Genomic DNA, 19,486 nt, shown 5'->3' with positions numbered 1-19,486 from the left:
AACTTATAGCCGTATAGCAAAACAAGTCACGTGATGAATGGAGAAGGCACGTGAATTTTTCTTCTTTTCGCCAAAGATCTAAATAGTTCGTTTGGCCCTTCAAAGCAGTCTTTGAAACTGGGTATTCAGCTGGAGGGTTTAGTTTGGGAATCGCGAGAAGGGAATTATGGCGGGGGAGTCGAAACCTAGTATTAACGTGAGATGTCATCACTGCGCGGGTCCTCTATCCAAGGAAATGGTTCGTACCTTCTTTTTCTTGTAGTTTTTTCATATTCTATGATCTCTTTTACACTTTTTGTGCTTCCAAATTTTAATTTCCTTTTTTCTTTTTTTTTTCTTAATATTGTCTGGGATTGCAGGAAACCAGTCGGTGGACTGTTCCACCGCTCATCAGGGATAGCTTTTCCATGGTAATTTCTTCATACCCTTTTCTCCTACCTATCCAATTCGGTTCTCTCTCTTTTATAAAGTCTGATAATTTCGACACTTATGGCACTTCGTTCGAACGCGTTTGTTCAGATTGTCTTCTATTTCGTTATACCCCATGCCATAAGTTAATGTTTCCATAAAGATTATTCTAATTCTGCTTCTTATTCTTGGGTTTTATTGTTTTTTTTTTTTTTTCTTCTTCTTCTTTTTAATTATGCAGATTGGTTCTGCTGTTGGTGGTACAACAAGTGCTTTTTATGGATTCAACCACGGTATTGCATTCTGCCTTTTAACTTTTAAATATTTCCATTCGTTACATATAGTTATAGCTTGTACTTTTTTCTTGTAGACGGGCGAGTAATATTTCTCACGTTTCTAATTTTTATGAACTTGTGGATTTCTTCTCACCTGCCTTCTGCGCATATATATATATAAAACTTATTAGCTTGTTATCTGGTTTTTCTTCTCTACTTGATGATTTATTTTTTCTGGTGGGTACTTTGATATAGCTGTGTATCTGCCATAGTCTTTATTGCTTTGGTGACAACTAAATCACCACCATATATGATCAATTATTGTAAATGGTACGTAAGTATTTTACATGACTAGGGCCTATAAAAGAGAAACCAGCAAAAACTAATGGATATTATTAAGCTACAAGGAGGGGCCTTTTTTTTTCTTTTTTTTTTACTGTAGCCGCTCTGCATTAGAGAGGTCTGCGGCAACCAACCAAGAAGATTTCGTTAGTGTCTTTAGGAAGCAATCTGCTAACCCACAAAAGCATAGGGCAGTGACTTCCAGCAAGCCATTGATATCGAATGATGCTACACATGTTTGATTGGCTCTAATCCTCCTTGCATACACAACAACATTATGGAATATCCGCTTATGACTAGTAAATGATCCGCCATTATAATTTGCCTAAAACCACTTCCCAAGCAAAGAAGGCTGTCTTATAGGAGCTAGAGATATCCAAATTGTTGTTACAGGGAAACCTCTATGCTTCAGACCATTGCCTTTCCAGATCATACTGTTTTGAAATTTTCTTCCCATCTGCCATGGGGATGTTTCCTAATAATTTTTGATACTGTCTCTAACCTCCAAACGCTGCTTAGCGTTGTGAATGTTGAGCTCATGCCTTGGCTTCTCCCCACCCAATTAAAGTTAAAATATGATATTTCCAATAACCAGAAAGCAAATGTGATAGGAGTCTAAAGACAAAGGAAGCATCATTTCTTAATGACATCCCTATGTGTTCCCCTTCCCCACCCCCTGCCCCTTGGCGGTGCAGTTACCCTTTTAGAAACCTTATGAACCCTCTCACTCTTCCTGTAATACTTTTACATTTCCATGCTCCCTTCGATGGAATAATGTGAACCATGAAGCTTGTTATGTTAGTTTTCATCAGATGTGAATGCATTTAATTTTCAATATCGTTGTTGTCTTTTGTTATATCTGGCTTTAGTGCGTATATATTTGAACATTGATCCAGGAGAGATTCATTGCTTTTATTTGTTTGTGTTCCATTTCAGTGATGCCAATAGTCCGGAGGCGGGTAAAAGGCCCCATGTGGTTGCATTTTCTCATTGGTGTAAGTTTCTCAATGCTTTGGATTTTCCCCCTTCTCAACACTCTCTTTTGTCCTTTTTTCTTTTTCTTTTTCTTTTGAGGTCCTCGCAGTCCTATGCTTTGGAGGTGAATATTAATATCTTAAACTCCTCATGAAATTGAGTAGGCGGTTCTTTGCAGTAGTCCTTTGGGTGGGGGGGTTGTATGTGTATGCATGTTCATGTATTTGAAAGGCTTTAGTTTCTTAGAAGGTTGCTTAACTGCTCTAATGGGGATTCTTCTGGGAGGCAATGCTTTTTAAAAAGATTGGTGGCTCTTATTTGTTGTCTTGTTTGGAGCAGAGTTGAGGTGGATGCCATGAAGGCATGAAACCACCTTCTAGTTCACTTTTGATTTGTACACCTCCACTTAATTTCTGTTTCTTTTTTGGTTTGTTTTACTTTAGTTATGTCAAGTTAGGGTATGTCTATGGTGGGTCCATGAATTACCCAAAAAAAAAAAGGGTTTAAGGAATGGGGTGGCATTAACAGCATTGTGGCGATATTGTTTTCTTGGTAAGTGAACATCGAGATCTCATCAAAGAGAGGATTATCATTAAGTGGCGAGTTTGCTTGTGATAGTCAACGTAGCTACAGAGTTACCTAGATCTGCCTTGATAAGGAATAAACTGATCGATTCACGTCGAACCATCTCTTTGTATACATTTTTGTTGGGATAAGTAATCAAAATAGGATTAGAGGTGTAAGGCGCCCATTGGTACATAAGAAGTATACAAGGGAAAACTACTAATCAGTAGGAGCAAAAAGAACAATGAACCTATCTCTTCTCTCTGTATACATGTGATGCCATTTGTCTAAATGACACATTCTGATCAGCGGAATTCTGATAATCAGTATGACAATGTTGGTTGAATTTCCCAAAATGTTTGAGGGCATATGTTGAAGCTGATTTGTAAGTGACTTTTGTGATTTGTGGTTAATGCCATGCTTAGGGACCCAAGGGTTATATGTTCTTAAAAAAAAGGAAGAAAAAAAGAAGCCTTTTTCTTTTGTGTGTTTGTCTTATTTTTCACTGATCAATATTATTTTACATTCTTTGTTGTCTAGAAAAACAATTGGAGCCAGGGAATATCTCAGTGTGAAATTGTTGCTTTAGAGTTTTGATAGTTATACTTTAGCTTAGTCATGTTGGTACCCCTTTATTTTTCTTAATTTATTTTTTAAATATTATGATCATGTTGGTTGTTAAAGACTAGAGAGGTGAATAGGGACATGGTTCAGTGGCATAAAAGGATCCATGTGGCCCTCCCAAATTATTTGGGATTAAGGCTTTAAAGTTTATTTGAGTTAATCAACCTATCAGAAAAAAAAAGTTCATTTGAGTTAATCATGTTGGTTCCCTTTATAGATATTCTTTGGATTTTCTTTTTTGTAATTTCAGAATGTAGAGGACTTGGAATGCTTCTGACTTAGATATTCAGTAGATATGTACTTTCTTCTGTGCCTAAAACTTCATTGTTCAACTGCAGGCACCCCCTGTGATAGTATTCTCTTCAGCTTGTGCAGGATTGGCAGGTTAGAGATTCTCCTTATACGATATTTTGTCTAGTGTTTGATTTTTATCTGGTGATGATTTCAACACCATCAAATTGACAGGTTTTACCATGTTTTAGTGATGTCTAAAGATATGGAATTATGTTGGAGATGCTAACTAAAAAATCACCCTTTATGTGTATAATGTCCTCTTTGGCTAGAAACCTCTTTCTCATTGTTGGGCTAAATTTTGTAGCCTATTAAGTATGCAATATAATATGAAGGAGTGACTTAACTCAAACACACGGAATTTATGTTACATTTGTCCAAGCTAATTTGTCTCAAGAATCTTCTTCTGGTATAGGTGCCCTTAAGCTTTTCTTTGAAGTATCTTTAAAATCATTAAGACATATTTTATATTGTCCAGAAAATGACTAGGATACTTCCGAAATCAAGTTATTAGAAAAGCAATAGTCATGTTTTATATAGGGTGGAGTCCACCTCGGCAAGATTTGGTTCCTTTACTCATGTGCCAAGACTAGGATGTCAGGGCTTTGCTAGTAATTCGAGAAGTTATGTTGAATGCTGAGCAATGGTTTGGTATGTTGTTAAGAGCTTCATCCCTAAAGGGCTGCTTAAACCTGGTTGATTCTCATAACTGGCTTAGCACCATTGTTCTTGACTATACTATCTTAGACGACCCTTTCAATATTATATACGTTTTTTAGAATGAGAAAGAGATTCCAATTGGGAGTACACTTGATACCTCATGTCTGTTCCTTGATATGCAAGCCTACTATTACACATTGAGTGTACAAAGACTTGAAGGATAATAGATTGATTGTTTTGTTTGTTCCTCAGAATCTGTAAATGAGAATCTTGCTTTGAAGGCTTGCCCTTGGCCTATATATTTGAATTAAGATGAACAAGGTTTCCTTGGCTATTGGCATACTTTACATAGGCAATCAAGTGTGATGTTGGAGCCTAATTGGGAGGCACACTCTGTAAAGCATAATAAATGGCTAGGGACTCATGGAGGACAAAAGAGAAGCTATCTAAGCCCTGCAGTAACAGAAATAGGGATCTCCATCCTGTTTACATTAAATCTGCCAAATAGATGCAAAGAGAAATAGTAATTTATGCCTGGTTTTTGTTTTAGTGGGGCCTCTAACTGTGAGTTTTGTAATATTCCGGTCCCATATTGGGAAGAGAATTTGTCAACATAATTTGGGTAATTTATAGAAAGACATGCTAAGTTCCACACTGCTTACTTACTATGTGAAACTGAGCGTTATAAGGGATTTTGAAAAAGTTTCAAATTAATTAGTCTTTTTGGGGTGATAGCGCGGATGTGGCTAGTGTTTTTTTTTTTTTTCTTTGGGTAGTACTGTCAACACTACATGACATGGCCTTGACGTTGGGGTTTTTTTTGTTGGGGGGGGGGGGGGGGGTGGAGGTGGAGTTTGTAAGTTTCTAATACCTCGGTCCCATATTGAGAATGTGAGTTGTCCACATAGAGCTAGTGGTTTATTAAAAGATATTAATAGATGTTAAATCTCACATTGTTTACTTATTAGGTAAAACTGAGCTTTATAAGTGATTTTAGGAAATCTCCAAATTGACTAGTCATTTTTGGGTAATAGTGCAAATGTGACTAATACTTTTTCTTGAGTCGTTATAGCTAGATTCTAGCATTCTCCAGTGTTTTCTGATGAACTTGTCAGGTGGAAACAAAAACCACTTCTGTACTAATATTGGATTGGTGATACTAGTGATACCACAAGGTAGTCTTAGGGGTGTTGTGAACATGCTGTCGTAACTTCATATTGATGCTTTAAAAGTGCTTGCGTAGGCTAGATAACATGTATTACTGAGTTGTAATCCTCCGCTGCAATTGACATTTGACACTACATACATTTTTGTCATTTGTGATCCGTGGTTTGGTTATATTGCATTTACTAGGAGACAATTTTTGAGTTTTTGCGAAGACTAGGATCTCTTAAAAGTGGGATTGTTGTGATTTTAATAATCGTTGAAGCTGTTATTACTTTATCACTGTTTATGTTGCTTGCACCAAGGGATCTGTAAACTGTAATGAAACTGTTAATGATAATAACATCTCCTGGAAAATCTACAGGTGGTGCCGTTCCAGCCCTAGCCCAACTTGCTTCTTCATCTTATCATGCAGCGGTATCATCACCTTCATTGCCTCCACCTTCGCAAGATGAAAAGATGCACAAGTCCAGAACTTCCTCTACTCTGTAATAAAACCTGCATTCTTCTTGTGCGTAAGTGCGCATGTGTGTGTGAACGAGAGAGTCATTGAGGTTCGCCTATGTACTGTGTAGATGCCCAGTTCAGTAACAGTACGGTTCTCCGTGAAGTCACAAGAGCATGCACAGATATGCTTGTTTGGTTATACAAAGTTGTAATATTTACTTGGGTCAAGACAGTATTTGTTTGATAATTTTTTTTGTTACAAAAATGTTTAAAGGAGATCAAAGGCATGCATTCCAATATTTTGACCACAGATGAAATTATGCAGGGGGAAGTTGCGACGGTTCATTCCTGCTGATTTTTGTCTTTTTATTGAAGGCATGGTATCAAAATGGTTCATTTTGGCAGAGAAATATATTTGTTATGAGATGGTTATACAATTGCCAATGGATCAACAACTTATTTTGGCCCTTTCAAAATGCCATTCAATTTGTTATCCATGCATCAAAGTATTGCACAAATCCTTATATTTTTTGGTCTTTGTTTTTGTTTACTTTAACCGGGCTTCCAAAAATCGTTTGTTTAAGGCAAGACACGATTTCACGTGTTAAAAACAGAAGGTAAAACAGCAAGTGTAAAATTATGATAAAGGTCAAAGGTGAAAGTGAAATAATATGTATTTGTGGTTGTGGGAACGAAGAAGTTAAGAAAGGTCGGATGGGGATGGGATTCAGTAAGGTCCGTTCCCCGTTGTATGTGCAATTCCAGAGACCAATTCTCTTTTCAGAGTTATCTCTCCACCGTTTTTAGTTGTGTTGAAAATTTAAGAGAGAACGTGTTCTCTCTCTTGTGTGTTGTATAAAATTTGGTAATTGGTATGGTCGAAGGCAATATGCTGACTTGCTGAGGTTGAGAAGGAGACTGCCACATCCTTTCTCGACAACCAAAGACCACTATTCCTTATACCGTACCATCCATCTCCAACTTAATCCAAAAAATTATAACTAACTAAATAAACATCCTTTCTCGACAACATCATCTACAACTAAACCAATTGGTATCCATCTTACTCAAACACCCATCAAGCCCGCCAAGCCATCCAACAAGTCCACTCTCACTTCTTCACCTCTGGCTTACTACACAACCGCCACTCTACGTCCTATATTCTTCTTTTTAACACTTTGCTCCGCTGCTACTCTCTCGGCCAATCCCCTCTGGAAGCTTTTGTGCTCTACAAGCACCTCAACTGCTATCTTTCCTTCGACAACTTCACCTACACGGCTTCACCTTCCTTCTCCATGCATCCATATGTGTATGCTGTTTGTGGGTCGTTATTTGAAGCTCTGCATGTGTTTCATGAAATGCCCGAGAGAAACACCGTCACCTGGAATGTCATGACCACCGGTTTGACGAAATGGGGTCACCTCCAACTTGCTCGTTCTCTCTTTGATAAGATTCCAACTCGGACTGACGTGTCCTGGACTGCTATCATCGATGGGTACACACGCTTGAATCTGCCTGATGAGGCTTTGGCTTTGTTTAGAAGAATGATTATTTATGACGGTATAGAACCCACTGAAGTTACCCTTCTGGTAATTTTTCCGGCCATTTCAAATCTCGGGACTCTTGAAAATTGCCAATCAGTTCACGCTTATGGAGAGAAAAGAGGATTTAATGCGTCTGACATACGCGTTACAAATTCCCTCATAGACTCATATGCAAAATGCGGGTGCATAAAGAGTGCATCGAGATTCTTTGAGGAGATATCTGGCCAGAGGAAAAATTTGGTGTCTTGGACATCTTAATCTCTGGTTTTGCGATGCACGGTATGGGAAAAGAAGCTCTAGAGAGTTTTGAAAGGAAGGAGGAAGTTGGTATGAAGCCAAATCGGGTGACTTTCTTGACCGTTTTAAATGCCTGTAGTCATGGAGGCCTGGTTGATGAGGGGCTAAATTTTTTCAACAAGATGGTAAATGGGACGTGTCAAGTTGTGCCGGATATCAAGCACTATGGGTGTTTAATAGATATGTTGGGGAGGGCAGGGAGGTTAGAAGAAGCAGAGAAGATGGCATTGGAGATACCTGCTGAGATTCTAGATGTCTTGATTTGGAGGACACTTTTAGGCGCTTGTAGCTTTCATGGTAATGTTGAGATGGGTGAGAGGGTCACCAGGAAGATATTGGAGATGGAGAGAGCATATGGAGGGGATTATGTGCTCATGTCCAACATCTTTGCTGGTGTTGGAATGTTTGGAGATGCTGAGAGGTTGGGAAAATTGATGGATGAGAGGAATGTCTTCAAAGTTCCAGGCCACAGTTTGGTCTAACTGAAGGTAAAGATGGGTTGTCATGGTCTAGACAGATTGTCCTATATCTGAATGCTGGGTTGATAGAGAAACTGCTTAACCTAATGACAGATATCTCATCCTTTTAGGATGCTTTTGTGTTGATTGAGACTGTCTTTCATGGGGTCCCTTACTTTTGCTTTTTTATTGGGTAATTTGGAATCTGCATAAAAAACAAATTTGGTTATGCTGTTTATTTGAAGGATGAATAGGCTTCAGTCCTGGACTTGCTGAGGATGAACTCTTCTGGGGACAATCAAATTTCAGTCAGTCCCAAAATCCTATCTCCTCTCAAGCAAATTCTAACCCTGGTTATTTGCATGAAGGGAGGAGCAGTTCAATCCAAGCATTAGTGGCACCTACGGATTTGGAGGGTCGGAACATTCCATTTTTAACAGCAATTGCAGCCAACAATGGAACATCTGGCTTAGAGAGGCTGTTGAGGTGATTCTCATTATTCTATGAAGTTGGCCTCTCACCGGATGCCAGGTCTTATTGAGGATAGCAACAAGTCTTCTGACATTAACACCGATATACTGTCCTTGCAATTCAAATCAAGACGTGGATAGCAATAGGTCTTATTAGGACCTTGAGGGATCTACCCTCCATTAGTAATTTGGATCGTTGCCCAATATTTCCCAAGATGAGGTAAACTCTTACACTAAGATCCATTTCTCAAGGTGAGGATGATATGGAAGAGAGCAGATGATGATTTTTCGGCGGTTGATCGTAATGGTTCGAGTTCCCACACAAGCCTGACATTGAAACCATGCACAAAGAAACATCAGGTTAGCGCTTGTTTCTTTTGAACCAGTGTTTTGGCTTCCTTTCTGCATGCCAATTACCACTTGGCTGTTTTTGAGTAAATCGAGCTCGTGCTTCTTCTCATTTTTTATGTCTTCAGGAATAAAAACCTCGAGCAATCCATCTTGGTTTGATAAGATAACCTTTTAGGTAACAGTCGATGCTTATCTGTGTACGCTCTTTTTGAACTCTAACTAGGACATAAAAAGGGATTGAGATCCCATGCAATACTTAGGATATTTCATGGGATCTCAATCCCATAAAAAAGCATGATATTGTGCATTCTGGCTTTTTATAGACATGGATCATGTTTGGAAGGCGTATGATAACTCTAGTCCAAGGTTATTCGATATATATACAGTCGAGAATATTAATTTTAATTGCAAAATTGAACCATGATTTTGGAATGTTGTTGCAGGAATGAGTACCTACTCACTGTATAGTTAAAAGTGATTTTCACATTCAATTATTGTTTCATAAGTTTAAGCTGATAGGAAATGGTAAATTTAGTAATTAATTGATATTTTAACACTCCCTTCATGTGTGGGCTCAAACTTCCTCTCCAATAAGTGAGACCCGACACATTAAATATTTAATTGAAATGATAGGTGAATTATAGAGACAATGTTCTTATTCAAATATCTTTGTTGATTTCATGTTAAATGATTAATTATCGGAGAAGTTTTGGGATAATCGACAATTCAACATGGTATGTGTAAAGGATAATCACAAGAAGATTGATAATCTACTCAAAATTTAAACTTAGATAAACTTGTTATCTTAGATAAGTCTCATTATCATAGATAAGGTTGTTCCAGTAGATTATGTCTCTCATCTCTTCAATTGTAGATTCTTATCTTCTAAGATAAGTAGTATATTTCAAATGTAGTTCTCAAATGTACAACAGATTATATTCTATAAATACAAACGTCCAATGTTCAATTGAGTAAGGCAGAATATTCAAACATATTGTCTTTATCACATGGTATCAGAGCCCTCCTCTGTGACTTACGTCTCTCACATAGCTTCTGACTCCTCCCCTACCCTCCAAAACCTGCAAAATTGCTTTCACCACAAGCTGAAAGCCGACAACTACCGCCTATGGAAAACACAAGTTGTTCCCCAATTGAAGGGAATAGACGTGTATGGCTATTTGAGTTGATTATCAATCTTCTTGTGATTATCCTTTACAGTATGTGATTAATAATTGGCTACATTTGTTAACATCTCTAAGAGAAATCATGTCACCAACCTCTTGTGCTTTTTGCTATATATTTTGACTTTAAGACTCTCATTCTTAATTTGATAGATTTAAGAGCTCGGTTTAGGCTCATTTTAAATTCAAGACCTATGTTAGATCATCGTTCAAATAGGTAACAAAAATATGTGAGAAAAATACTATTTTATTCCTAAATAAAAGAAAAATAATAATAATAATAAAAAACACTCAGCATAGGGTGGCTCACGGCTTCTCCAAATTGAGGAGTGCTCGTAGCCAGAAAGGCAAGACTGACACTTTCTAGTGTTGAGTGCCTCATGGAGTTATGGGCTTTGTTGTTTTGTGGGTTTTGGGTTTGGGTTTGAAGGCTTTGGGTTAGGTTTCTTGCTCGTTTGGAGTCTCTTGTATATACTGCATGTACTTAGGGGCGTCTTACGATTTTTAATAAAATATATTACTTATAAAAAATAAATATTAAATCTATCAAACTGAAAATTTTGGATCTTAAAATCAAAAAGGGTGAAAAATATATATAGGAGATTGGCGACCTAATTGACCAATCTCTAAACTAGTCTACATATGCAGAGAAAGAATTATATTTTTCCTATGATTTTTGCTTTTAAATAGAGTAGGGCAAGTAACAAGTTGCATCATCATCACATTGTCGGTGTGTACTTTATGCTCAAACTAATATTTGTTATCTGCATTTAAATGATTGAGATGTTACAACTTTCTCATTTTCTTAACTTTTGGCGATGGAAATGTAGACAGCAACAGCAAGGTCGAAAGATTTTGATCCACAGGCTTAATTAATTTCCTTAGGTGTTCTGTCACAGTTGGTTTTCATTCCATTTCTTCAGACATCATTGTCTTCACCATATATATAATTAACGTTGAGGAAATTTTCTGCTTTAATTTTTTAGAACCTAATCCTCGAACAATCTCTGTTAAGTGTGTTATATTGTCAGGCACAACACAACTTGAAGCAGCAATATATGTTTCAAAAACAAGTTATGATCCCCGGAAGTCGTGAGGGTTATTTATTTATTTTTTGATCTCATGAAATTCTGATGTCAATGAAATAATATTGTTATTGTGACGCATGAGTTGTATGTATTTAGAGTATCTATAAATTAATTATATGATTCTGATTTCTGAGTACTGTCGCATGGGACCTAAAGGGGGCAAGCATTGCATGCGTTTAAAGAATTCTTATTCACTGATGCTTTCTTTGAACGCATTGTATAAATGCCACTACTTTTCATTTCATATATACTGCTACTGGTAGAGCATGGAAGTATATGCTCTCAATTATTTTCTTAATTTGGTGCGCAACTTATATATATATATACATATGCTCTCAAGTCTCAACTCATTCTTTGAGATCAAGCTTTTTTTATTTTTTTCTTGGTTGAAAATTGACATTATACTTTTTTATATGTATATGCTCTCAATTATTAGCTCTTGACTTTTTAATACTATTTATATTTGGACGGCTGCGATTTACAATATTTAATACTATCACGTACACATTGGCCATTGGTAGCAAAACAATAAATTACAATTTACAATATTGGGGCGGATACCAAAAAAGGAAAAAGAATCGATTATTTTGATCCGTAATTACGTACGTGGTTAACATTTGATTATTTATGCTAGTTTTGAAGTGGCGAAATAAATTATAATTAATTTTATGACAAAGAGTATATACCTTGATGCGCGCTCCTCCTTTTCCAAGAAAACCTAGTAAATATTTGCTTGAGTCCTAAGCAAACAATAAATCTTAAATCCAATCTGCACCCAACAAGGACAAGGGATGGCTTGAGTATCAAATCTTATAAAAGGGATGGCTCCATATATCGGTTGACTCATCCATCGTAAAGTGTAAAAAACCCTACGAATTAAGTAAGCATTAAGAAACCTTTCAAAACCCTCCCTAGCTCTTTGTGAATTGTAGCGTCTGGTGAGAGCATAATTAATAATGGAGAAGATTCTGGGAGTAGTTAACAATAATGTTGGCGGGGAGAGGAGGCCCAAGACTAAGATAGTGTGCACGTTGGGACCGTCTTCTCGGTCGGTGGACATGTTAGAGAGGCTTCTGAGGGCAGGGATGAACGTTGCTCGCTTCAACTTTTCCCACGGCTCTCATGCTTACCACCAAGGGACCCTCGATAATCTCAGGGCTGCCATGAACAACACCGGCATTCTCTGTGCTGTCATGTTGGATACTAAGGTTTATATATATTCTAATTTCCAGCTAATTTCCTCCTTCTTCTTCTTCTTCTTCTTTTATATATAATATATGCGTCTTAATTTTTATATATTTCTTCAATTCCTAGCTACTTAATTTTATTGTTTTCTTATATTTTTATGATTATTCCATGTTATTCATTCACTTTGATTCTAGCGTTGTTGGGTTTTCTCTTGTTTGCTTCCTTAATTATAAGATTTCTCTCGATGAGATTAGTACATACTGATTCAGTCTTTGTTTAATTAGAATCAGTTCAGAGCTATTTAGATTAGCGTGTGTAGGATGGGTCGGTTTTTGGTTGCTTTAGCTAGCGTTGGATCCTCATTGAAAGTGAATCAAGCTCCTACATGCATGAATGTGTCCGGAAAGAAAGTGGTTTTGATTGTTGTTGAATCAAATTCCAGTTTTCAATTTCAAAACTATTTACAAATCTTTTTTTTTTTTTTTTTTAGAACATTAATTACTTTTGGTTGATTATTGAAACAGATTGCTTATAATTAAGGTGCAATTAATGAATGCATGAACTTTAATTTATATCATCTTCACCATTTGATGTAATGAGTCTTGATCAATGAATATGTTGTTTGGTCAGAAGCTGCTCGCTTTCCTGCAACTTTTCCATAATAATAACAACGATTGTAGAAAGATATGCTTTGTAAAGGAATAAGAGCTTTAATTGACCTTTCGCGTACGTTCTATAATTTTTCTGTTGATCATGTGCTCGATGCTTTAACTTTTTGATGAATAAGTTTGTGTACAGTACTGATCAGTAGTGGACTTAGCTTTCATTCATGTTCAACAAGCCATTGATTTGGAAATGAATTACTTTAATTGGTTCTTCCATCTCCTTTTTTAGGGTCCTGAGATTCGAACTGGGTTTTTGAAAGACGCAAAACCCATACAGCTTCAACAAGGTCAAGAGATTACTGTCACGACTGACTATAGCATTGAAGGTGATGAGAATATGATAAGTATGAGCTACCCGAAGTTGGCTGAGGATTTAAAGCCACAAAGTGTTATTCTGTGTGCTGATGGGACAATTTCTCTTACTGTTCTGGATTGTGACAAGGAACGGGGTTTGGTTCGTTGTCGTTGTGAAAACTCTGCACTACTTGGTGAGAAGAAGAATGTCAATCTTCCTGGAGTTATTGTTGATCTCCCAACCTTAACGAGCAAGGACAAAGAGGATATTTTGGAATGGGGAGTTCCAAATAAGATTGACATGATTGCTCTCTCTTTTGTTCGCAAAGGTTCTGACCTTGTGGAGGTCAGGCAACTGTTAGGACCCCATGCAAACAACATCCTTCTCATGTCAAAGGTATGTTAATGTCATTAATTTGAAGAAATTGTTTGAACTAGGCTAGCTAGCAAGCGGAAGTTAATTGTGAACTCTAAGAATTTGACATATATATATATATAGAGCTACTATACTGACTATTTTGTTGTGTTTAATTTGGGGCCGGGCAGGTGGAGAATCAAGAAGGTGTTGCTAATTTCGATGATATTCTGGCAAACTCAGATGCATTTATGGTGGCAAGGGGTGACCTAGGAATGGAAATTCCCATTGAAAAGATATTCCTAGCTCAAAAAGCAATGATACTGGAGGCCAACATGCAAGGAAAACCAGTGGTGACTGCCACTCAGATGTTGGAGTCCATGACCAAATCTCCCCGGCCTACTCGAGCTGAAGCCACTGATGTTGCTAATGCAGTTCTTGATGGCACTGACTGCGTCATGCTTAGCGGAGAAACTGCTGCTGGGCCCTATCCTGAAATTGCTGTTCAAACCATGTCAAGAATTTGCACAGAGGCAGAGGATTTTATAGACTACGGACATCTTTTTAAAAGAATAATGAAAACTGCACCAATCCCGATGAGCCCATTGGAGAGCTTGGCCTCTTCAGCTGTGAGCACAGCCCATTGCATTAAAGCAGCTCTAATTTTGGTCCTAACCAGAGGAGGAAGCACTGCAAAGCTAGTGGCTAAGTACAGGCCAAGCATGCCAATCTTGTCGGTGGTGGTTCCAGAGATAAGAACAGATTCTTTCGAGTGGTCATGCAGTGATGAAGCTCCGGCAAGGCATAGCCTTATTTATCGGGGTTTGGTTCCTGTTTTGAGCACAAGTTCTGCAAGAGCTTCTCATGCAGAATCAACCAAAGAGACCGTAGAGTTGGCCCTCCAACATGCAAAGGCCAAGCAACTTTGCAAGCCTGGAGACTCGGTCGTGGTGTTGCATAGAGTTGAGTCTGCTACTGTCATCAAAATATTGACTGTTGGTTGATTGTATTGGGCCAAAGTTTGGTGAATGGTACTTCGATCTTATTTTGTTGCGCGATTTTTTCTTCTTGTTTTTCCTAGGATGGGACGGTTATTGAACTCAATTCATTGGATTTTGGTGAGAATCTTTGAGATATATACATCGATCGATCATCACAATTTTGTGTTTGCATGTTTTTCCTTTAATCCTTGTTTCTGTGAATGTTATTCAACATCTTCCGTCTTTATGTAACAGCCTTAAATAAAACAACATAAAATCAGAAGAGAAGAAATCCAACTCAGGAAAAAGCTCCATTGTTAACAATATTATTATTCTTCTATGATCGCAAATATTGCTTTCCTATAGGCCTATAACACCCTTTTTCCTTTTCTTTTAATGTAAATATGATGAGAAATACAAATACTAAAGTTATAACAAAGTTATAGGAGAGACGAGGAAATCAAAATATAGCAGAGCCGGGACCCAACCATTACCCAGACTAGCCAAAATAATGTCAAAGAAAAAAGGGAAATGGGACAAAATCGGGTCCAATAGATTCTTGGCCCAACCATTTAAAGGAACAACAACTTTGAAGCAAAAACCGGATGGACAGGCCTATTATATTACTAATGTTATTTTTTACATTTATTTATTATATTTATTTTGAGTGACGCCTTAGCATTAGTCACTTAAAAAAAAAAATTACTTAAAATACATTTACATGAAAATAAAGAAACACTTGTTATTTGAGTTATTTTATTTTTTAAAATTTTATATATGAGATACCAAGAAATAAACCAACAAGAGAAGATACTTTTTACTTATATTATTACAAAAAAAGTAAATGGAAAACTGTCACGCCTTGACTTCTAATCTTAAAAAATCTTCTCACGAGTTCGGGTATTAATTGCAAAAACTATACTTACCTTTTCAACTATCATCGAATTTTAAATGTTATCTCCAAACTTAAAAAGATTTGCAATGTATTCTTAAAGCACATAGCCTTTTCAATTAACCATTATGTTAGGATTTTCTAATATCTTGGAGAAGAAAAAATGCACCAACAAGTAATTTAAAATATATATTATTATATATGTGTGAAAATTTAGTTATGTCATTAGATTAAAAAAAAATTCCCTAGCCTTGAGAGTTTTAGTTAAAAAATGAGCGGTACAGATATATAAATGAATTTTTTTAATAGCAGAAATAAAATTGAAATAAATTTTATTAAAAAATTATATGCACATTATTAAAAAAAATGGACACATGTCACTTTTATAGAGTAGCTAAGTTGAAAGAAATTTCTCCAACTTAGTTTAGAGGAAAATTATGTTCTATACAAATTTGGTGAAATATAATTATATTTAATTTGTAGAGAAGGATAAATGAGAGTTTTGTGGTTGATGTGGGGATATTTTGGGGATATTGAAGCAAATGAGATGGGCAACTCGGGAAAGTAGAGGTTATAAAACAAAGAGCAGAAACCCTAGATCGCACCGATTACTTGATCTTATCTGAGCAGGAGTGTGAGAGGAAGGACTGGTTGGTTTGGGGAGGTCTCAAATCAGAAAAGCCATTCTTTAGTGTCTGTGAAGGCTGAAGCCACCCTGTCCCAACTTCGATAACGAAAAAGGGGCTGCCGGAGGCTCAGCTATTGTAGGAAGACAAAGAAATGAGTTCTTTCTGAAGAAGATCCCTTTTGCCAAATTAGTCTTAAACTTCACCCTTTTTGCGATGAAGACTGCCTGCGCTCTGAGCCCTTCATTTGATCGGGCAGTGATGGAATTGCGGGCTTTCCTGTTCTAATTTCCTTTTTGTCTGTTATTTGCTTTATGCATTTGTGTGTTTTTATTTTTTTGTTTTTTTATCTAATATGTATGTATGTTGAATACCATTGCTTATTAATTAGTATTTGCTTGTTAATTTGTTGCACCCTGCTTTGCAAAGTACGGCATTTGCTGTTCTCTCTGTTAGGGAGAATCGAGATGTTTCTTTTTTCTTTTTCTCTTTGTTTTGGGGATAAAAGGTGGGAACGCGGAAATGCTTTGGGATTTACCTGGGAAAACTTGGTCGATTGTTTGATCATAATGGCCTAAGGAGAATTTGTTGTTAGTTATTCTGAAACTTCGTATTTCATTGTGGTGTCTTTATACCGTCATTGTGCAGTTTGGCAAAAGAGAAATCGAAATTAGTAATATTTAGGGAAAAAACCAAGTTTTTGGATGATGTTATGGTAACTACTGAGTTGGGTTTGAAGTCTTCTTGGTTGAAGAAAGAAAGAATGAGAAGGCAGATGATGCTTCCTTCCACAATGGAATTAATGTTGATGTATGATATGTGTATGTATATTAGCTTCTCTGATTGTCGAGTGGGAAACTCTGTATGTGTATCACTGTTATGTATGAAAATAATTCCTAAGCAGTAGTAAGCATGGAGTTTTAGTTTTAAGGTTTTGATCCACAGGCTTTGCTACGATCTCTCATTTATCACCCCTAAACATTTAGTATTGAATGCTAAATCATATGCTTTTATTACTTGCATGTTAGAATAGTTATTTGTTTTGGTCCAAATGTCAATAGGAAGTAGTAGCAAAACAGAAGAAAAATAAGCTAAAGGAAAAATGACTCCCACATTTGTCTACGATGAAGTGGCGGGACACGTGAATGGGTTGTGAACATGGCCTAGGTGGGCTTAGTACCTTGGTTGTGTATTGTGGGCTAGCCCATCAATCCAACATTATTAAGTCATTAACAAACTAGTGTACCTTGGTTATGTATTGTGGGCTAGCCCATCAACCCAACATTATTCAGTCATTAACTAACTAGTGTAGTTAACAATCCATGGTGAGTATTTCGTTGGAGTCCTTGAAAGATTTAGTCAAGCAATGCTTCTACTTGAAATTAAGATGTCATCTTCATCCTCAACTGCAAAATGCCTAACAATTCTACCTGTGATAATCGTTTTTTGATAGGGGACAGGGAATTTTCTAGACCCCTACAGAAATTAATAAATTATGCCAAAGCTGATGGTAGGCAGTATAACATATTTTACTTGACTATTTCTTAAGAGTTGTGTGTAAAGAGCGGGGGAGCTAAAATAGCTTTCTTCATGGTTATATGGTATGGTGGCAACTGGCAACTGGCAACACAATCTGTAATTTAAGGCTTAAGGGGACCAATGGATGCTGCTTCTTGGATTGCACATAAATCAGGATCCATACTGTGGTCTACATGAAAATGCTACCCAAAGAAGCGATCATTTTCTTCTACTTCAAACTAGAGTTTACTTCACAACTTGATATGGGCACGAGGAAAAACTTTGATATTGTTCGATTTAGAAGAACTTGGTGGTGACTATAAGAGGTACTAAACTGTTAATTAAATGATTCAATTTATTCTTAATCATCAGTTTAAGCTTTTAGAATAATTAATGATTTATTATAAAGAAGGTTTAGTTTTGAAAAAAAATAAAATTGTAAATGACTCTATATAGTTGGTGTGGGGCCTAATGACCCAAATATCCTGCAATTAACCAATAGACTTGAATACAACCATAAAGCGCCACATTAGATCAATCTTTTAGCACATCAACATTAGGCTCTGTGAAGGGGGGGACTTGAGCCTTCGGTAGTTCGGTCCCCCAATCCTCAAAATGATCCTTTTTTTTATTTTTATTTTTTAAAAAAATATCCATATAATTCTTTTAAAATCCTAGTTTCATTCATGCCCGTTGGCCTGCTCTCTCATAAGCTCTTGTGCCAATCTTTTTGCTTTCTTGTATATATATTTTAGATCTCTATTTCGGCCTGCAGTCAACTTGATCTATCGGTTGGCATTTGACCAATCATAAAAATAAAAAATAAGACTAAGAAAAGATATAGTACTTTGTTGACCGAAAAAGCAAGCAGAGGACACGTATAATAGAGCAATTATTGATTATCCTTTAATTACTTTACAAGCAATGATAAAGACATAAGATAACAAAGGATCGCTAATTAGATAAGGCGGCCTTGGACAGATGGAAGACAAAGGGAAGGGGAAAGGGAATAGGAGCTTTTTGAATATTTTAGTGCGAATCAGTAATCACATAGCTGATACTTGATAGGCCACGTTGAGGCCTCAGCCCTCACGAACGCAACCAAATCCATATTTTTTTCCACCAAACGTTGCTTTATCCAACCAAATTTCGCCGTTACTTTCATATGCGGTCCAACATTTAAAAAGCGACACTCGCCTTCCTCCTCCTCCTCTTCGAATTTTCTAGGTGCTCGACAGCAGGAGTAGCACCAACTTTTACATCAGCCCACAGTTTGAATAAGCTTCAAGAAACTTTCCTACTTGTAGACAGATATTTCTTCAGTTTTTATATTGACCAATTCTAATAAAAGAATGCCCACATCCAACAGATAGCTTAGCTTTCCATTCCTTTCCGACCACTTTCCTACCTGTAGACAGATATTTCTTCAGTTTTTATATTGACCAATCCTAATAAAAGAATGCCCACAACCAACAGATAGCTTTCCATTCCTTTCCAACTTCCCACTAGAGGGTAAGGAGTCTTAGGCTGTGTTTGGCAATGGAATGAAAAAAGAGAGTGGAACGGTACTATAGCAAATTTGATTAATATGAGAGAGAGAAAAATAAAAATGTTTTGTATAAAAAAATAAAAAAATTTGTTTTGTAATGATTTTTTTATTTGAATAATAATAAAAAATAATTGATATGATGTAAAAAATAAAAATGTTAAAATTGATTTAATTTTTTTTTTTTTTTAATTTTTGTGTCCGATCTTGTCCAACCTTTTGCCAAACACAGCCTTAAGGACCAGGAGCATACCTCTGTTCCCCCGGAGTTATATACCCTACC

At 36.7% G+C, this 19,486-nt stretch overlaps 3 protein-coding genes across 4 annotated transcripts; all 3 read left to right on the top strand.

Annotated features, from left to right (window-relative positions):
* Positions 1–88: 88 nt before the first annotated feature.
* On the top strand, positions 89–6,105 carry LOC132192259 (uncharacterized). The gene is made up of 6 exons (XM_059607537.2): positions 89–238; positions 360–410; positions 650–701; positions 1,962–2,020; positions 3,527–3,572; positions 5,668–6,105. The coding sequence occupies exons 1-6, from the start codon at positions 167–169 to the stop codon at positions 5,793–5,795; spliced, it is 408 nt and encodes a 135-aa protein (XP_059463520.1). The 5' UTR covers positions 89–166; the 3' UTR covers positions 5,796–6,105.
* Positions 6,106–6,824: 719 nt separating this feature from the next.
* Positions 6,825–8,073, top strand: LOC132191563 (pentatricopeptide repeat-containing protein At1g09220, mitochondrial-like). The gene is given in 2 exon segments (XM_088510904.1): positions 6,825–7,547; positions 7,550–8,073. Coding segments are annotated over 2 exon segments (1,026 nt in total). The 5' UTR covers positions 6,825–7,045.
* A 48-nt stretch (positions 8,074–8,121) lies between these two features.
* LOC132162541 (pyruvate kinase, cytosolic isozyme) lies at positions 8,122–14,768 on the top strand. 2 transcript variants are annotated; one of them, XM_059572784.2, is made up of 3 exons: positions 8,122–8,879; positions 13,222–13,683; positions 13,833–14,768. In XM_059572784.2, the coding sequence occupies exons 1-3, from the start codon at positions 8,778–8,780 to the stop codon at positions 14,643–14,645; spliced, it is 1,377 nt and encodes a 458-aa protein (XP_059428767.2). In that variant the 5' UTR covers positions 8,122–8,777; the 3' UTR covers positions 14,646–14,768. The 2 variants fall into 2 exon arrangements, with proteins under 2 accessions (XP_059428767.2, XP_059428766.2); XM_059572783.2 differs by lacking the exon at positions 8,122–8,879 and adding an exon at positions 11,933–12,347.
* The last annotated feature ends 4,718 nt before the right edge of the window (positions 14,769–19,486 follow it).

This window comes from Corylus avellana, chromosome 10 (genome assembly GCF_965113065.1).
Source record: "Corylus avellana chromosome 10, dhCorAvel1.hap1.2, whole genome shotgun sequence".
NCBI classification, from domain to species: Eukaryota; Viridiplantae; Streptophyta; class Magnoliopsida; order Fagales; family Betulaceae; genus Corylus; species Corylus avellana.
Note: the sequence above shows the minus strand (reverse complement) of the source record. Positions and strands in the feature narration are given on the sequence as shown.

What these genes read in the sequence shown, in the direction of transcription:
- LOC132162541 (XM_059572783.2), top strand. Translation starts at nt 12,096, where the DNA reads ATGGAGAAGATTCTGGGAGTAGTTAACAATAATGTTGGCGGGGAGAGG. An exon ending in CTGTCATGTTGGATACTAAG is followed by an intron (nt 12,348 to 13,221) that starts GTTTATATATAT and finishes CTCCTTTTTTAG; the next exon opens with GGTCCTGAGATTCGAACTGG. An exon ending in ACATCCTTCTCATGTCAAAG is followed by an intron (nt 13,684 to 13,832) that starts GTATGTTAATGT and finishes GGGGCCGGGCAG; the next exon opens with GTGGAGAATCAAGAAGGTGT.
- LOC132192259 (XM_059607537.2), top strand. Translation starts at nt 167, where the DNA reads ATGGCGGGGGAGTCGAAACCTAGTATTAACGTGAGATGTCATCACTGC. An exon ending in TTTTTATGGATTCAACCACG is followed by an intron (nt 702 to 1,961) that starts GTATTGCATTCT and finishes GTTCCATTTCAG; the next exon opens with TGATGCCAATAGTCCGGAGG. An exon ending in GGTTGCATTTTCTCATTGGT is followed by an intron (nt 2,021 to 3,526) that starts GTAAGTTTCTCA and finishes GTTCAACTGCAG; the next exon opens with GCACCCCCTGTGATAGTATT.